General features: G+C 39.3%; 1 protein-coding gene across 3 annotated transcripts; it reads right to left on the bottom strand.

Annotated features, from left to right (window-relative positions):
• Positions 1-241: 241 nt before the first annotated feature.
• On the bottom strand, positions 242-17,884 carry LOC118776873 (one cut domain family member 2-like). 3 transcript variants are annotated; one of them, XM_036527487.1, is made up of 3 exons: positions 16,625-17,884; positions 9,404-9,451; positions 242-528 (listed from the first exon to the last, which is right to left on the bottom strand). In XM_036527487.1, exons 1-3 carry the CDS (start codon positions 17,730-17,732, stop codon positions 242-244), a joined length of 1,443 nt encoding a protein of 480 aa, XP_036383380.1. In that variant the 5' UTR covers positions 17,733-17,884. The 3 variants fall into 3 exon arrangements, with proteins under 3 accessions (XP_036383380.1, XP_036383381.1, XP_036383382.1); XM_036527488.1 differs by lacking the exon at positions 9,404-9,451; XM_036527489.1 differs by lacking the exon at positions 242-528 and having other exon boundaries at positions 9,429-9,451; positions 16,615-17,884.
• Positions 17,885-18,165: the final 281 nt, after the last annotated feature.

Genomic DNA, 18,165 nt, shown 5'->3' with positions numbered 1-18,165 from the left:
GAATACCAAATACCAGGTTATCCAGGCAGTGTGTCAGTGGCTTTATCCTCATGCTTGCTTCTTGCATTTTCTTTAACACTTGGTTGTGTTTTTTCTCCTTTTACCAATAAACAGCCCTTTCCCTCTGCTCACCCTCAAAAAGGAAAGTTAAAAAAAGGTCGGCATTGAGTAACGTGCCCCTCCCTGGTGCACTGACTCCTCTCCCTTTCCCTTTCCCCCTCCCCCTCCCCCTTCCCCCTCTTCATGCTTTGGTGCAAGTACTGGAGGCAGAGGAAGCTGCTCCTGGGCTCCCCTCATCCATCCATTTGTCCAGGCTTCGCCTCCGGGCATTCATGAAGAAGTTGCTCACGGTGGCCAGTTCCAAGCCCAGCTGCTGTGAGATGGTGAGCTGCATCTCCTTGGAGGGGCGCTTGTTCTCCTTGAAGATGGCCAGCAGGGTGCGCCGCTGGAGGTCAGTAAAAACCAGGCGGGATTTCTTTGGTGTATTGCTCCTGTCTTTGTTTGGTTCTTGTTCTTTGCGTTTGCATGCTGTCAAAAAATAAATAAATAAAATAAATAAAATAAAAGAATGAAAGAAAGGGGGAGTGTTAGTTGATCATGAAACCTTTTTATGACATCTCATTTGTACCATGCCCACCATTGCTAAACACACTATTTTTATGTTTATATGGAAATAATGACCAGTTTAAAAAGACAGCATGCTCAGTTACCTTGTATTCTATGGTAAATTACATCGAACTACTGTCTTAAAATGTAGTAATAATTCCAGAATATATGTCAACATATTACAATATCAGCACAAATTAAAATGGATATGCTGTTTTCTACACTTGACTGTTTAACAATTAAAATTTGTTAGAATGTACTCTTTATTGTGTTACAATTAACTTATTAACTGGCAGTGACAAAGGAAAGGATTTTGTAAATTTCATTAAAGTTAATCAGTGTTGTGCAGTTATCTTAGAGGCTTTATTTCACATTTTTGCAGGAAGAGATGAAAAATCAAAAATATCACTGGTTGTGTAATGTACATTGAGTATGAAAAGCAAACCAGCTCTGTCACAGTTATCATAAATAGAGAATAGAACAGAAAAGTAGAAATGCCAGGACAGAACTCAATCCTCTTACTTTGCGGTTTGGCCTTAATTTTGCATAACACATTTAAGGAGATGCAGGGACCTGACCCAGTTCTACTGCAGTGGGCTCTCTTGTACTTAATTCTGAGAAATAGTTTCAAGTTTTTTTTTCCAATTTTTACATAATTTTTACATAATTTTATTATTAAAGTTACTGTATACTTATGTATACTATAGTATGAATGGTATGTTAAACCATATGAGAAATTTCAAAAGTACTGATTTAAATTAATAAAGTTAAGAACATTTTACTACCTTAAATTTGTTATTTAAAGTTATGTAAAGGCCAAACAGCAAAAAAGAGGACTAAATCCTGACCTCAGTTCAATATTTGAAAGATGAGATAATGAGAAAGCGGAAATGATGTGACAAGCAAAGGACATCTCGCATGATATTATCGGGTAGCTTTAATGATCACATGAAGACAGTGTATTGTTGTGGTAAACTAACCAAATAACATCTGCGTCCTTCTGTGTTTGATAAACCTCAATTTGAGTTAACCTCTTTCAGTACAGACACTCCATAAAAAAGAGAAACATCCAATCATATTAAATGATTGGAATGACATGTTCATAGGTACTTAATGAACAACATTTTGCCCAAAATCTTAAAACCGGCCCATTCTAGCATAATCCAAAAGTACATCTTTAAACTCAAATACAATATTCAGGGAAGTTATGGCCTTTTAATTTTTAAACAGCAGATATAAACTTTAACCATCCGCTGCTACAAAACTTACAACAGCGTTGATTTTTCCCTCTAGTTTAGATTAGTCTGTATTGCTGCCAAAAAAATTCCTCACATAGTTACTGCTCTCGGGGGTTGGCAATCAGTCTTGATGCATCTGTGATATGCCTTTAAAGTCAAGACAGAGCAAGCTAACACCGGCAGCAGTCTCACCTACTGATGGGTGGATTGAAATGTGAATATCTTTCACTAGACAGACACCTGGTTGTGTGATGGCTCCCATGTGAAAGCTCCTTTAAGATACTTTCTATCCTTATGAATTTGGCAATCCTCTACTCGGGCTGATTCAGTGTGAATTTACTTCATGATTACAAGTTCTATGGACAGCAATTTTTCTGGTTGATCACATTGATATGTAATGAGATAGCAACAGGTTTGGCTCCAAAATATTACCCAGGAGAATAAAATCACAAATTATCAGTCACTTCCAAACAATCAATTAAGATGAATTAATCTAACTTGAGAGACTCATCTCAGTCACCTGCCCATTATGAATCATTTGTGCAAATGTGGATGCAATCATGGCAATTTTAGGTTTCCCTGCACCTGTAACCATGGGAATAAGAAGCCAATGAAAACTTGAACTAAATATGACAACACTGAGAATGCCATGACTACAAAGTAAAAGGGAAGAGGTCCCTGGGATGCAGAGAAAAGAAATGCCAGTTTGTCCGCTCACCACTCACTTTAATTTGCGCTGGCTAACAGCAATCACATTAGCAGTCACAATGCTTCAGACGTGCTCAGCTCCCAGCCAATAACGGCCAGGAAATCCACATGCCACTACCTCTCTGCAATACTGGCATATCTGATAGAGTAATCTGCAGGATCAACATCCTCCCTCACCACAAAGTGCTGTGCAGACTACAGAATGTTGCTCTGGCCAATCCAAGTCCTTTGTAGTAAAATCAGTCCTCTAAGTTGGAGGCATCTGAGCCTACCTTACACGTGAACTTGGTGCTGAGTAACTAGCATGGGGCTATGTTGTGCCTGGGGCCACACAACAGAAACTAATGAAAAGTAATGTTAAGTGAGGAGTCTGTCTGTTCCAATGTGATGCCAATCAGAGTACTGTATACCAAGGGAGGGGTGCCATTTACAGTATGTTGTGTTGTATATGTAAAAATAACGACAGAATGAATTTGAGATTAGTGATGCAGTCATTGTAACTGATTTGACCAAGAGGACAACATAAAGGTAATCAAGTGAAGATCTCGAACTCACATTTATTTGACTGTGAATGTTTACCTTAATATTACTGCAAATGGAATGTGCACCTAGAGTACAAAAACATTCCAAACAGGCTAGACACATACAAGGGTTAGAGCAAGAAGCTGTAATTGAGTTTTGTCGAGAATAAGTCCGTAACTATTACACTATTACAAGAAAATGTTTTGATACATTTCACCATTGTATATATCCCTCTGAAGGTGGCAAAAGAAGCCAAACAAGTTTAAAGACTGTAACGGTGTGATTAAAACCAAATTTCCTCTTTGAAACATCAGTTGCTCAACTGATCAGTTAATGACCTTCTGTTCTGTGGCCTTCCCTTTTTCCTGCTTAGCAAATGTGCATACTCCTCCAGTGCACTCACCCAGATGCCAATGGCTATTATTCACACTGCCAACTACACTGAATACTGCTGGAGACCTGCTGCAAAATGGAAGAGCAGCATATTTGTCACTCTCATTCAGTAACTCACTGGCACCTGCAGAGTCACAAGGAGGTGCTGATGTAACTGAGAGCCAAGGAACCCTGTTATTCTTTTTTATGCTTTACCCCCACTCTTTATGCAACCCTTTTTGGAACTGTCAACTACACATCAATTTGTCTCACAATAACAATCTCTGCACTCACACAAGAGCACTGGATTGAGATGAATGCACTCTTGTGTTACACTTGCAAATAGCCAACATCTGTTTTTTGCATTACAAGTTGCATAGTGCAGTGATGTAAACATTGTGTGATGGAGCATAGGTCTAATGAGTTGCAAGGTGCCTGAGGATGATGAGGAAACCCTGCCAACAGCCCTACCCCTGTCCCGACAGAATGAAGCCAATTTGTTCCAATTTGTTCCGGACTCCCAGGTATTCTTGGCTGATGACATTGCTGGGATTGAACCTGGGCCATAGGGCTGCTGACTGGGCTACATGGGAGGCCACAGCACATTATATTCTGTGACTGTTCACCAATGTGTCAAAATCTTTATTTTCAAGTTTGAATTATGCTTGATTTTTTTCCCTTATTCCCAAGATAGCCTTTTTATTTCATTCACAGTGTTTTATCTTACATAAATATTTTTTTTTTCTATTCAACCATCAACAACATGTGCCTGTACCAAATGACCAAATCCCTGCAAGGACTGCAGACCATTCTTATGTTCTCCATGGTTATAAAGCATTGACTAAGCAAAACAATTCTCTTGTCAGTGCTCCGCCTCCTTAGCTGTTGTGTTTTTGTTTTCCTTGTCCATGTGCTTTTGTTTTCCTTGTGTTCTAGCGCTGCCCCGGTCCCCGCACGGTCTCCGCCCGCCTGCACACCTGCTTCCCATTCCCTCGTCAGCCCTGCCCTATATCTTCCCTGCTTTTCCCTGTCCTGTTGCTAGTTCTTCACGGTGTGTTTTTCCTGTTTCGTCCCCGCCGTTTGCTTCTGTCTGCGTGTTTCTCGTTTTCGACCCTGCTCGTATCCAGGCCTCGTTTTTGCCTGCCGCCTTGCCATGTTCGCCTGATTGCCTGCCTGTCCGGTTCCTGACCCTGCCTGCTCCGGTTCCCGATCCTCGTTCTGTCCATGGACTGCCTTCTGGTTTTCAACCCTGCCTGTTTCTGATTTGCGATCTGCCTGACGATTTCATTAAAGACGCTTGGAACCCGAAGCTCCCGTGGTACTCGCCTGAGTCCTTGCCTGAGCCTTGACATCTATAGTCAAAGGAATATTCCGTATCAACGAAAAGGCTTCCTACACTGCTGATTATTTAAAGGTTCCATAATTTAAAATCAGTGGATAACAACTACCTGAACTTGTTCAACAAACTGGTTGTTTTACATCTAGGAAATGGCAGTTCTCAGACTTCACTGAAGAAAGAGGATGTCTTGTGATGTGGTCATAACTGTCATATGCAAGAAATAAATCAAACCTCCATGACCATAATGCCTACTTAAAATAAGGAAATATGATTGGAAGTCATTACGTCAATTAAGTCACTTCAAAATGGTTATATGTAGACTGGCTTGTGACATGTTTTATGTTGGCCTACTCTTGTCAATGCAATTATGTGGAAGTAAATGGCAAATTTAGAGAACCAACTTGTTGAATATATACGTGTCAGTATCATTAGTTTAAACTGAATAAATATTGTTTTTTTAGACTGATATTTGGGCTGATTTGAAAATGAGGTGGGTATCAGCATAATGTATGCTAAGAGGGAGAATCTGAACATGTACAGACTACAACACTATACGATTGCCATTATTGTTTGTCCAGTCTAGGTCTCTCCAACGTGTTCTCTGGCCTAGAGTGTATGTGACTACTCCATTAATGTGAGCAGCATGAGTGCTTTGACCTCAATAAAAACAGAATGGTATACCAGTAGTATGACTGCAGTGAGTGTTTGCCTAAATCCTTCAAATAACCTGAACCTGGGGGCTTCCTGTGTGTTTGAACTTAACCATTCTGAAAGCACTAGGTCTCTTTGAATGTGCTATTGCTTGCAAAAATTACAGGATGGAATGAAAAATAGGCACAGCTGCACTAGTTTGAAGATGAGTGAGGGAGTCAAAGTGATCTGTTTAGGCTGTGTAAACAGCACTTATTGATCCTGGTGAAGATACAATCAGATAACAGGAGCCATACTCAGTGCCCATGCTTTTGGGGGCTCAGCAAGCTTGCGAAATCTAAAAGCTATCACCCCTGCATTAGAAACTTGTCCTCAGTGAAAGCATATTCCGTATGTTAGATTAACACTCTGCAAAAGTGCTTACTGTAAACTGCTGGGAAAGGAGCACCCAACAAGCTCAATATACTGCATCTAACAGCTTGGGCTTGTAATTCTATCTACTGGTTGCTTCTATTTATGGATATAGTGAGAAAATGCAAGAAAGAACAGAAACACTACAAAGTGCCATTTGAGGAAAACAAATGTGTGCATAGGTACAGCTTACGAATTCAGGATCAAAAAAAGTGTACATTAATTTAAATTTTCTGATAGTCAGTTAATTCCTTACTTATTCATGATCCCAGACCTCTTCACCCACAACAGAAAAAATCCAATATTTCATGTTACACAATTAATCACAAATATGTTATTCTAGGAATTACTATTTAAACATGAAGATGTTCCTGTCATTTTGGCATGTTAAAAAATATCAATAAAAAGAAACTCCAACAGTGTTTTCTGGGCAATATGCACATTTTGCCACCCCAAACTGTGGGATATACAAATAAAAGTGAATTATGTCAAAACTGGCTTTTGAAAAAGCATTCTATTTTATGATTAAATTTTGCCTTGGCAATATGACATACATGTGTAAAAAGAGAAACAAACAATTTAATAAAGAAAAAAAATCAAACTTTCACTTTAACAACAGGATGTGCATATTTTTGAGGCATGTAAATTTCTGTTTTCAGTTACAGCTTAGACTTGATCCTGGTTACTATACAAAACTGACCACATATACTGGAAAACCTATCAATTTACATTCTTTCTATTAAAAGGTCAATTTTTAATCTTCTGTACTGCTCACTGCAGCCATTTCATGGCTTTAAAACATGCTTCCATGTCATTACTCTGTACTTGTATCTAAGTTGGAATCTTTGATTGTTTTCACATGAAAATTGGGAAAGTACTGGTTTTTGGTATTACTATGTATTACGTATTATTATGTTAAGTATTATGCATCCACTCCTTGCTATGCAGCCTGTTCTGTATAGTAAACCTCTAAACATTGAATGAACATGCATGTGTATTTACATAACACTTACATAAGGTAGTACGGATGTCAATTCTATGACAGTATTATGTATGAGCACATTTGTATTTACATTAAATGTCAAGGGTTTTCTGTTGAGCATGCATGCATGTATATAGGCACTGTGATCTTTCAAATGATTAGTCCCTGACTGGTTAATCATGCAGTCTATGATACTGCAATGGTATTTAATTACTGAAAAGAATGTCAAAAGTAGTCAAAGATGTGACATAGAATACACACAAAATGAACTGAACCAACATAGGCAACACTACGAAAATAATCATTTTGCCCAATATTTGTTCAAAGTCTGGACTGGCATGGATGTAAATGCTCTGTCAACACAGCACTTTGGAAGAATACAAGAACAAGCATATACATATATCATTACCAGAGTGAACTGTATTATACTACTGCTCAGTAAAGTGTGTTGTAAAACTAGGAGCGAACAGCTCTATGCAATTAATAGTACTATGCATTAGAACAAATGGTGGCCATTCCATTAGTGTAAAAACAGCCCTGGCAATGGGCTATGCAATAAAATTAAATGAATGCAACTATCTGTCACATATTTTAGGGAGTCCAGTGCATTCAGGCTTGGAGAAAGTGGTAAACACAACTGGACATTGACATACATAATATCAACAAATGTGCTCATTTAATTATTGTTTATTAAGCATAGGACATGGCCTAAATATGGATAAATGCTGTTAGAGATTGCTAAAAGCATTTATCATGGGTTTGGACTTGTGGTCAAAAGAAAACTGAAGTCAAAATCTTTCAACAATTACACTGTAACCACCACCCCCTTCCCTCCACAACCACCAACACCTAACAAACAACCAAAAAAAAAAATGTTTCATGACAATGCAACAATATGATACAAGAATACATCTGCTTCAAGCATCATGGAAGCCACAACCAACATCCATTACCTTTCAAGATTCATTAGACACACGACCATCAAATTAATGCTACAGACAGGGGTACTGATAGGTTTAAAAGCACACATGCATTCCACTCAGAAGAAACCTCAAAACAATCCTCCTCTCCTGTAAACAACTCTCCCCTCCTGTATATGTACTGTCAAAAACAACCCTGGTTTCCTGTAACTGTGGCATCAAAAACAACCATCCTCTCCTGTAACTGTGAGATCAAAACATTTCTCCTCTCCCATACCATAAAAATAACTCATTTAAATGTTTTATAACCCACATATACATCTAACATTTAACTGGATCAAGCACTTTGCTCAACAGCACAACAGCTGAGTCCCATATGGACTTTGGACCCACAGCCCTCAGGTCCAGAGTCCAGACCTTTATCCACTACACCACACCTCACCCCGCTGACCACTGTCATCGTGCTGAGCAAAACAAGTCAAGTCCAGAAGTACTTCTCACCTCTGAGCTACACGTGGGAATATATTAATCCTAGCATTCTCACAATGCTGCTGTAGACACTGAGAGACATGAACGCTTGGTACTACAGTAGCTGGGACATCCAAATATTAAAGTAAGGTCTAATTAAACCTAAACTGCATTCTCCAGTACTCATGGCATGAACACTAACAGAGAGATCAGATACTCAGACTCTTAGGCCCCAGATGGGAGATGGCACATGAAAAACAAATGGCAAATCCAGTCAGGAGACCTGCCTCCCTCCACTCAGGGGGTGTATCATTACCAGGCCTAAAGAGGGAAATTAGGTAATGAAAAACTTCAGGCATCCTCTTGAGGCTTGAGCTGTTCAATTAAAAACTTAAGTCCAATTTGAAAGGAGGCAGTATGGGAGAAGAGTCTGACCCTTGGCAATGCAGTTTAGTTTTAACAAATTAACTAATACTGTTTTTGTTAATATCCAAAAATCTCTGCTTTTTTATACATTATCCCACCTATACAAGCACAGACTACTGAAGTAGTCCAGAATCGTAGAAAACATACACTGGTAGAAGTTCATACTTCTCATTCTGCTATCAAAACCATAATTACTTAAAGATAGAAATTGACAGTAATTGCAAAACCAGACTCAGGTATTTTTTCATTTTGTATGTTTTCCAGAGTTAGAACACATAACAGAGAGAGGTAAACAGTGAAATACAGTGAAAAAGTTTGACCTTTCTTCTGAAGGCTGAATTCCAAATGAACCAAACATATGCAAGTTGAATAACCCCAGCCTGGGTACACCAACACAACAGCAAAGCAGCTTTTAACCAAATACATTAGTAAACTAGTCAAAACAGTTACATCAGATATCAGACACTCCTGAAATGAATTTATGCAAACAAACATGTTAACATTTTAAGAGTGAGAAAACTTGAGAGCAACAGGTAAAGTTTTACTTTGTTAGAGTTTCTGGTCCTGCTTGGTCCTGCTTAGCATTAGTAGCTTAGTGTGAAACATATATTAACAGTTAAGCACTACAACTGATCATTAGAGTCTACTATATAATAAAGCAACAAGTGACTTGTGTAAAATTGATGATAGCCGGTGTTGAATGTGTTGCAGGAGGCAATGGCAGAATAGTAATGCGGGGTGAAAAAAGTAAATATTTTACCAGAAAACATAAGTCGCTGTGATGTCTCGTCTTGTTTACAGAATTCTCCTGGTGAAAACAGGCAAGATTCATTATTACAATACAGGTCTATGAATCAGGACATCAGCTTAAAGTAAAACAACTCATTCAGCCTAAGGTACAGGAGGAGCTAGGTCAAAGGTAATTGCTTTGTGTCATGAAAACTGCTCTGAAGTTTTCAAAGCAGTTTTAACTTCATTATTTAAAAGCTTAGCTGAGAAGCTTATATTGGATATTTCACAATGCTTACATTACATTTTATACATTCTGTATAACTCTGATCTACTGAAATGTTAACTGGAAGTACAACATTGTTTCCTTATGCATTTTATCCAACAAACTCCACCTTTTGACTTCAGCAAAGTGCCTACAAAATATTTCTTTCACCTGGAAAGTGAACAAGAAAACCTCCTGTCCAGAAGACTGTATCATAAACCATTTTAATCTACAACTCACCTTTTACAGAAAACTCTTTCTTTATCAAAAGCGCAACAGATAGAATAGGGTTTGTTTTTGACCATTTCTAATCAAGAGTATTGTTCCAGAGACATAGGGTCAAACTGGAATCTTTTATTGATGCAAGTTGAGGACACTAGCAGTCCAAAGGTTTGTTGCCAGACATGTTCATCACTAATGTTCATTGACAGCATGATAATGTGAAAAACCTAAGTAAGGTTCCCTGGAAAAAAGACAACATAAATCACAACACATACACAAAGGAATGCATATTTTACATATGGTTTTGAGCCATGTTGCATCCTATTTGAATTGTTTTCTCAAATAGTACATTTCATAACTGTTTATCTGGACAAACAACATAAAAAATAATGTCATAAAACATATTTTACGATGATTGTAGGAAGACAATTCATTAGCTGAAAACATTTTAGCTTTACTTTTTAGTCTCTGACATTAATTCATTTTCTCTTCAATAATTGCACATGTAAGACAAGGGTTTTTCCAAGCCTCTTAAGTGGACACTGAAATGAAAAAAAATGTCCAGTTAAGATGTTTGCCCTTAATTTCAAGCATGTTATTTTTTTCACATTTTCCCTTCATTTCAGGAACTGTCAAACACACTATGTAATAGTAATGCTAGCTTAAATGCATTTCTGAAAGGTAAGAGCAAAACACATTGCTGAATTTTAGTACAGCACTGTAAAGAATTGATGTTCAGTAGATAAAGTAATTCTGATAATAACACCTTTAAACAATAACAACATTATTGAGTTAGAGAAATCAATTAAATTCAGAATTACAATGATTAAAATGGTGCTTAATGTTATTAACACAGACGCAGGACAACAAAACATCATTAAACATTTTGCTATTCCTTTTGCTATTCCATGCATTAGTTCTTGAGTATTATTTAGCCATCAGTCATGCCATTCAAGTCATGTAATAAAAGTAATCGTTAAATCATTTTCACAAAATATACTGACAGCTGAATATACACAGCACTTGAATCACTATAGCCAGACCAAAAAGGCGATTTACTAATTCAGGTGATTTCATGATGAACACATACAAGTAAAAAGTATTTTGTTGAAACACTTATTTCATTTAATCTGTTGTTCCTTTATGTATAGCAATTAACATGACATTACCAACACTACCTTCTGAGAAGAGTGCAAAATACAGGCACTTCTGTTGAATATGCTGACATACGGGACAAAGAGATGGGAAATGCATTGATTAGCTTATAAAGCAAAATGTGCATGCAAATAGGTCATCTTTAATTCAAGGGGCCATATGACACATTATAATATTTATGGTGTCCATTCACTGGGGACACTAACAAGGAATATAGTAATCCAATAATTTGTTTTCCAAAGATCATTTCAGAGGTGAGGTTTCAGACCTAACAAAGATCCTCTTTGTTAGTAATCACTGGTTCTTATTAGCATGGATTTGAAAAAACCGAGGTTTACCACTTGAATGTTTCCTCATGTGATTGCATAATTGTTCGCAAATAACACTCTAACTCTTGATATTGCTTCATTTTTGTTTTAAGGATTTTCACTGTGAACAAATCGCAAACAGCAATTAATATAGCAAGACACTCTAAACTGTAAGAGATAGATAATTGCACCAGAGAGATAACTGCGCCGTTGATTTAGAGTCATGTTTATGCAATTGCCTGATTGGAAAATATCTGGCAATACGGCCCTGCCGAGAGACAGGGAGGCCCAGCTGAAAGTTATGCAATGTGATTTCATGGGAGAAAAACCCCAAGGAAAGTATTTGATTTGATGTTGCAAGTCTTTATATATATATTTCATTACATGTTAAACATTTAAGATTGTGACTGCAAAAGTAAATGACCTACTTTACTAAGAATATCCCTAGGTGCTCTTTAAGGCAAGGGACAATGTGTACAGGCAGAAAACAAGCAGTCCATTGAGTCTGTATGAAGCCAAACACAGCAGTTATCCGTGGGCTTTTCCCCCTACACTGTGCAGGTGTCACTCCATGCTTGGCAATGGAACTCTCTGGCATTGCTCAAAACAGTGGGCAGCACTCTGTAGGGCTGCAGGTTATATCACATCAATGCTATATCACATCCACACCAAGATGATTCCATTTATGGATGACAAGGAATGAGGTGGCATGGAAAAGAAAAGTGTTATATGAATGGTTTGATGGCATTTGTCACTAAGTAAGAAAAATAATAGCTTTAGGAACATTTCCAAATATCCAGCTGTATAAATGGAAAACATTGTAAAAACCTGTTGGGACGGAGTGCTGTCACTACGGTTGAGTATGCGCTCTGACTGCCATACTAAAGAGCCTGGCTCTTTGGCGTCGCGGTCAAAGTGGTACCCCGTAGATCCGGGTTTGAGGCCGGGTGGGGTGACTGCTCTCGCCCTTCGCTACAAAATGGTGTCAGGAGTGGGATGGCTTGTTGTAAGGCCATTGGAGACATGCCCAGTGTGTGAGCTGTATGAGGGACCCCCAGGTTTGGTTGACCCCGGTGTGTGAGGGACCCCAGAGATGGGTGAAGCACTGGTGAGTGGGGCACCCTGGGATGGGAGAAGTACGACAGGGGAATGCGTGAAGGATGCCATGGTGCGTGAAGCGCATGGGTGCGCTTCCCGAAGGGGATGGCAGTGTGACAGAGTGCTGTCACTATGGTTGAGTATGTGCTCTGACTGCCATACCAAAGAGCCTGGCTCTTTGACGTCGTGGTCAAAGTCGCATGGTTGGTACCCTGTAGACCCGGGCTTGAGGCTGGGTGGGGTGACTGCTCTCACCCTTCGCTACACCTGTAATTGATGTAAGTCACTCTGCATTTGTTAAATTCCAATAATATAATGTAATGCAATTTCATTAAATTACACCATTCAAACATATTGGGTTTAGTTAAACATGTCTCATAATTAAACCACAAGAGAGTATTTGGTCTTTAGCATTGCATCTGAATGGCAGTAGAATATTAAACAAAATAAAACTGGATAGGATGATGAGCTAAAAACAAAAGTATTACTGTGCAAACCTACCAATGACAAAAGATAATGTTAGCAAGATAAAATCACAGCATAACAATTCTGTACACATATACCCTCCTCCCAAACTACATGAATACTATTGTTAAATGGGTTAAACGGTTATAATCTGTGACTGTCCCTGTCAGTGATACCCTATGTTGTGTTAACTTATAAAATAAACCCCGACTTTACGTGATGGTAATTTTGAGCCAGTGGCCATGACAGTTGCCTTGGATATTTGACACAGAACGTCTATACTTGGGACTGGGGCTCCCACATTTTCAAGTTGAAGTAGCCAGCCAGACTCTTGTGTTTTGGGCCTCAGCTTTAACTTTCAGGTCTTGGGGGGGCAAAATGGCTATAACCAGCACAAAATATCACGGACACAAAATAGACCTTTACCTAAACCGGACGTACGCCACTACAGATCCATAGCGTAAGTAAAATCTCTCAGTAATTTCGAAGACCACTGAAATTCGAAGCCATTTTCAGTCAGTTTGGCTCAAAAAATTACTCTCCTTACATCCAGTAAGAATCCTCTGTCTGAACCAACCGATGTAGTACCAAATCAAGATTGAGATCCATCCGCTTCACCACTGCGCGAAAAGCAAGAGCCGAGTTGAGGGCTTGACTGCGGGGAAGAGACTGTCATCATCAGCTTTACTGGAAGAGACCCGGATCAAGTTCCAGATCAATGCGAACTGGGTCCACACGTTTATGTTATTGTTGCCAGCATTAATGCCCTTTTAATATTCAAGAGATTATCCGCATTGATCCACATCAGTATACACACATTTGTTTTAGAAAGTGACACAACGACACGATTGAAAGATTGGAGTAAATAAACCTGTGTATCTTTCTTTCTCCTTCTTTGGACATTGTTCTAAGGGTGCACGTGTGCAAGAGTTTGGTTTTTCTGCCTGCTCTGCGTATCCCGGGGATTCTTCATTATATCTGGAAGGTGCGATTATTATACCGGGAAATACTACAGGCAAGGTCTAGCCGAAGAGTAGACAACCTTGCTTCAAGCTTTATCTTAAAAGCTAAAGGTTTTAATAATGTAATTTATTGTTCTACTAGTGATATTTAATATTACACTCACTTTACAAAGATGCATTCTCATTTCATTCATTTACTGTAAATGGGAAAATTGTTCATTTTATTTTTTACTTTCGAATGTAGGCTACAGCTTCAGCGTCTCCGTGTGATTTAGTGCTGTTTACAAGTAGGCAATTTACAAACTCTATTGCTCCTGGTAACGCTGCGCTTGCACAAAGGCAATGTCAAAACGACAATAATCTTACCAGTCTCTACCTAATAAGGCTTGAGTAATTGTGTCAACGCATTAAATGACATTTCACCCTGATTGCTTTGTGCAAGTGGAATTAGTTTGAGTCAAGTGTCACGTTTGATTTGACAAAATTAATACTGGGGAGATAAGGCCATTTCGATTCAGTCTAGATGAGGTCATCGCTTTATGCAGATAGAAAGGGGCTACTTTTAGTGCTCTATTTCTCACTAAGGCAACCATAATAACGACTGTTGCAGAAAACACAATGCATTGCTCACTATTATTTTTAGGGTTATCACTAATATTTGTACTGTGTGTAGTGTCCTTGTGAAATATTATTATTACACATTTGCATTAGCCTTAGAACGATCCACCACTTTTTAGTCAACAACCAAATAATAAAATAAAATGTATTTATCCTGGTCAGGACAACTCTGACGTCTCTGACGGCTCCAGTGTGAAATGGTTTTAAAACCATTTATATTCTAAATGTTTGATATTGCAAGTTGACGAACAAAAGGCTTGCGCTTAGCGCCACATCTTGCCTGTTTAACTCGAGACAAGGTGACGTTTTGTGCTCGGTCTGTGGGTCATGCAGAGATTTCTATCAATAATTCATTGAGCTGCTGCGGTTGCTGCTCTTCTTTTCAATCCCCCACTCTCGCCAATCACGTAAAGCCTTCCCTGTAAACCCAGGCCGCAGAGTATTTTACCATCTGTAAGATAAAAGTCCTACGGGGAGTGCTGCAATGCGCCCATTCCGTTTTGAAATACCCACTGTGTATTGTGTATTACGGTATTATGCTGTGCATTTCATGTTCATAATCTTCTCATAATACAAGCTCATAATACAAGCTTTCCATATACACTGTGTAACCCTTCTACAACACCAAGTATTAGTATAAGTCGGTTATTTTGTCAGCTATCAATTATACAGTTCATATGTTACCCATATTCTATATCTATTCCGTACGTAAGCATTTCATGGATGATAAAAACATCAATATAACCACACACGCACGCTTGCATGCATGTTTCGTACACACATACATTCGAATCTTCTTCATAATGTTGAAATGTTTCATTGTTAACATAATACGTCGCTGTATTAATGCTTACTCCTTAGGACCATATATTTAGTGTGTAAATATTTGTAAAAAAACATAAACCTTAACGTAGTTAATAGGAACATATTATATATATTATATTACGCCTTTAAATTTTCCTCAAGCTCTCCCATTTCATTACACGCAACGGGACTGCCTTCGAACACTAGTTCAATGCAATGAAAATCAACATAAAATGTGCAAAATTACTTGTTCTGTTAAGCAGGATGCAATGCCGAAACCATTAATACATAAACAGAAATATCTAAATTTTTATTTTTGATAGTAAGATGTCTGTCTGTGGTTACCTGTTAAATATGTGCTTTCATAAATTTACCAGAATGCAGAATACATTTCAAATACACCAGAACAGAAAAGTAATCATATGTGAGAACTCTTGTTCTAGCCAGAACAAAAGGAGAACTGGAGTTACATTTTCTCATCGCTAGAGGGGGCACAAATACCTCTATATAAATAATCAATTTCCCGTGTCTTTGTTCGTCGCCTCTTTCTCCTTTTCATATTCTCTCTCTCTCTCTCTCACACACACACACACACACACGTCCCTCCTCAAGTGACAGGAGAGGGAAACTTAAAATGTAAGAATGTAATTGTTGTGAACATTCACAATGCTCTTAGGCGTTTTTGAAACAGACGTCGTTTTGCTGATGCTGTACTATTTTTAATTAAACCTTTGTTTGTAACGTACTCCAACACGTAATACAAAACTGTAGGAACATGACAGAAAAAACGAGCTCAAGTTAAAAAAAAAAAACAAAAATCAAAAAAAGAAAAAAAACAAAGCAGATTAATAACAGAAACATTCTTCTGAACAAAAGAATTTAAAATGTTAAATTACAGTGCGTACACGTCCTGTGCTGATATAATACAGAATTTTTAAAATACATACTTATTTTGTAGAACTGAGATATGACATTATATATTAAATGTATACTCAACATGAAGGGAATTATACCCTGTGACTAAAATAGTAGTGCTCCGTTTCAGTTCCAAAAAGTGTACCATTGTTACAAGGAATAATTGTAAAAGATAATTGCCATTAAATAATTTCGAAAATAAAATGTTATTCTCCCACACTACTGTTTTGATTGTTATTTTCCATCAATGCCAATGCTAATTTGACAGTAGTTTTAGTCATTTAAGTCACCAAAATTTGCCTAGTTCCAATACTTTTTAAGCAGAATTACAGATCAGAAATAAGGCAACATGAAGTTGGTTTTCACGGCAGAGCGCGAAGCAATCCTCAGGATCAGATCAAGTACTTAAATAAAACTTTTATCAAGCTACCTTGTCTTACCTGCAAGCCGTAAGGCCGACATTCTCTGAAACTCTGGTTCTTGCAGCCACTTCCACATTCTCCTGAACGTCTCCCTTCCCGATTTAAGTTTACTCCACGGTTTGGGGTTTCTTAAGAGATCGGAAAGCGTTCCCTGCGAGCGACAAAGGACCCGCTGGGCGAAGATCGCCTGTGGAATGCTGTAGCGCTTCAGTTCTGCCGTGATCCTTTGTGCCACCTCTTTGGTGTTGATCTCCTCAAGCTGCCCAGAGTTGGTACCTTGCGTTCCCGAGGAGGAGGGCGGTCTATCCCGGCTGGAAGCCAACACAGGCCCGTGGGATTGAGGGTGGCCCGGATGCCCGGTGTGGTGCATCCCGTTCAAATGCTGCATCATACCTGCCGCGGGGCCACCGAGGCCTCGGGAGAGGTGCTGATCCCCCCTGGCCAGCATGGCAGTGTGGGCATCAAAGTTAGAGCTCAGCATCTTGTCATGGCCATGCGTGCCATAGTTGTGGAGGCTTTGCTGCGTATTATGGATTGAACCCAAGCCGTTGCCAAGGGGGCTGGTGGCCAAGGGGGATAAACTCTGTCCCATCCCAGACATTTCCTTATGATAAGGGCTGTAGAGGTTGTTCATTGCTGGTAAACCCCTCTCGTCCCTCATCAGCGTAAAGCTCCCGCTTACGTTCCCAGAGAGACGCTGGTGGTGATGGTGATGAGGGTGGAACTTGTCAGAAACGGTAGAAATGGGAGGTAAGGGTTGGAGTGGAGTTAAAGTAGTGTAAGTTCCGCTCATGCCCATCCCAGGCGGGGATGTGTCACACGGCATGCTCATAGCGTGATGGAGCGGCAGAGACAATTCCGGACGGTACTCACCAGTCCCGTCCAGGATCGTAGCCATGCTGGATACCATTGCTGACCGCGAAGAAGCTGTCGCCAAATCCTGATGTATACTCAAAGAAGCCCTCGTGTTCCGGTCGTGGTGGGGACTGTGACCGCTCATCAAATCCTGGTCATGGTTTACTCCAACATGCAGATTGCCAATGCTGTCCATTGTCATCTCTGGATTCATGGCGTAAGCGTCCAAATCCTTGGCCAGGCATCGATAGGCGTTGTATGCAGTCTTCATTCAGTCCATTGGTGTATTTAATGCTTCGTGCCAGGGATGGGTTTGTTTCTTCTTTCGTTTCCTAAGGCCTCTCGGTTTTTTAGTTAAAAAAATTACCGATCTCTATCAGACGGGCCAGTGCTGATTCTCCCCATGTCCGAGCCCTCTCCTCCTCCTACGTATTCTGTTTAAGCAGCTGGAGCTGTCCAGGATGGATTTGCTCCGCTATCACCCTACCCTATCAGAGCGGGAGGGGAATTCTCCCTGACAGACATCGCTTCCGACCAATTGGCGTCTACGCTGCTCTGCCGTGAACTTATCAAAAAAAAAAAAACTACTGGGTTGGCGATCCCAGTTGCCATGCTCGGTTGAGATTTGTATTCAGTGTTTGCATCTGGAACCACAACGTCAGTAAGTCTTGATTTCTTTTCAAGTAGGGGTAACCCTTCACTTA

Source organism: Megalops cyprinoides, chromosome 4, assembly GCF_013368585.1.
Source record: "Megalops cyprinoides isolate fMegCyp1 chromosome 4, fMegCyp1.pri, whole genome shotgun sequence".
In the NCBI taxonomy this organism is placed as follows: Eukaryota; Metazoa; Chordata; class Actinopteri; order Elopiformes; family Megalopidae; genus Megalops; species Megalops cyprinoides.
This window is presented reverse-complemented; position numbering and strand designations above follow the sequence as displayed.

What these genes read in the sequence shown, in the direction of transcription:
- LOC118776873 (XM_036527487.1), bottom strand. Translation starts at nt 17,732, where the DNA reads ATGAAGACTGCATACAACGCCTATCGATGCCTGGCCAAGGATTTGGAC. An exon ending in GTCGGCCTTACGGCTTGCAG is followed by an intron (nt 9,452 to 16,624) that starts GTAAGACAAGGT and finishes TGTTTTCACCAG; the next exon opens with GAGAATTCTGTAAACAAGAC. An exon ending in ACAGCGACTTATGTTTTCTG is followed by an intron (nt 529 to 9,403) that starts GTAAAATATTTA and finishes ATTTTTTGACAG; the next exon opens with CATGCAAACGCAAAGAACAA.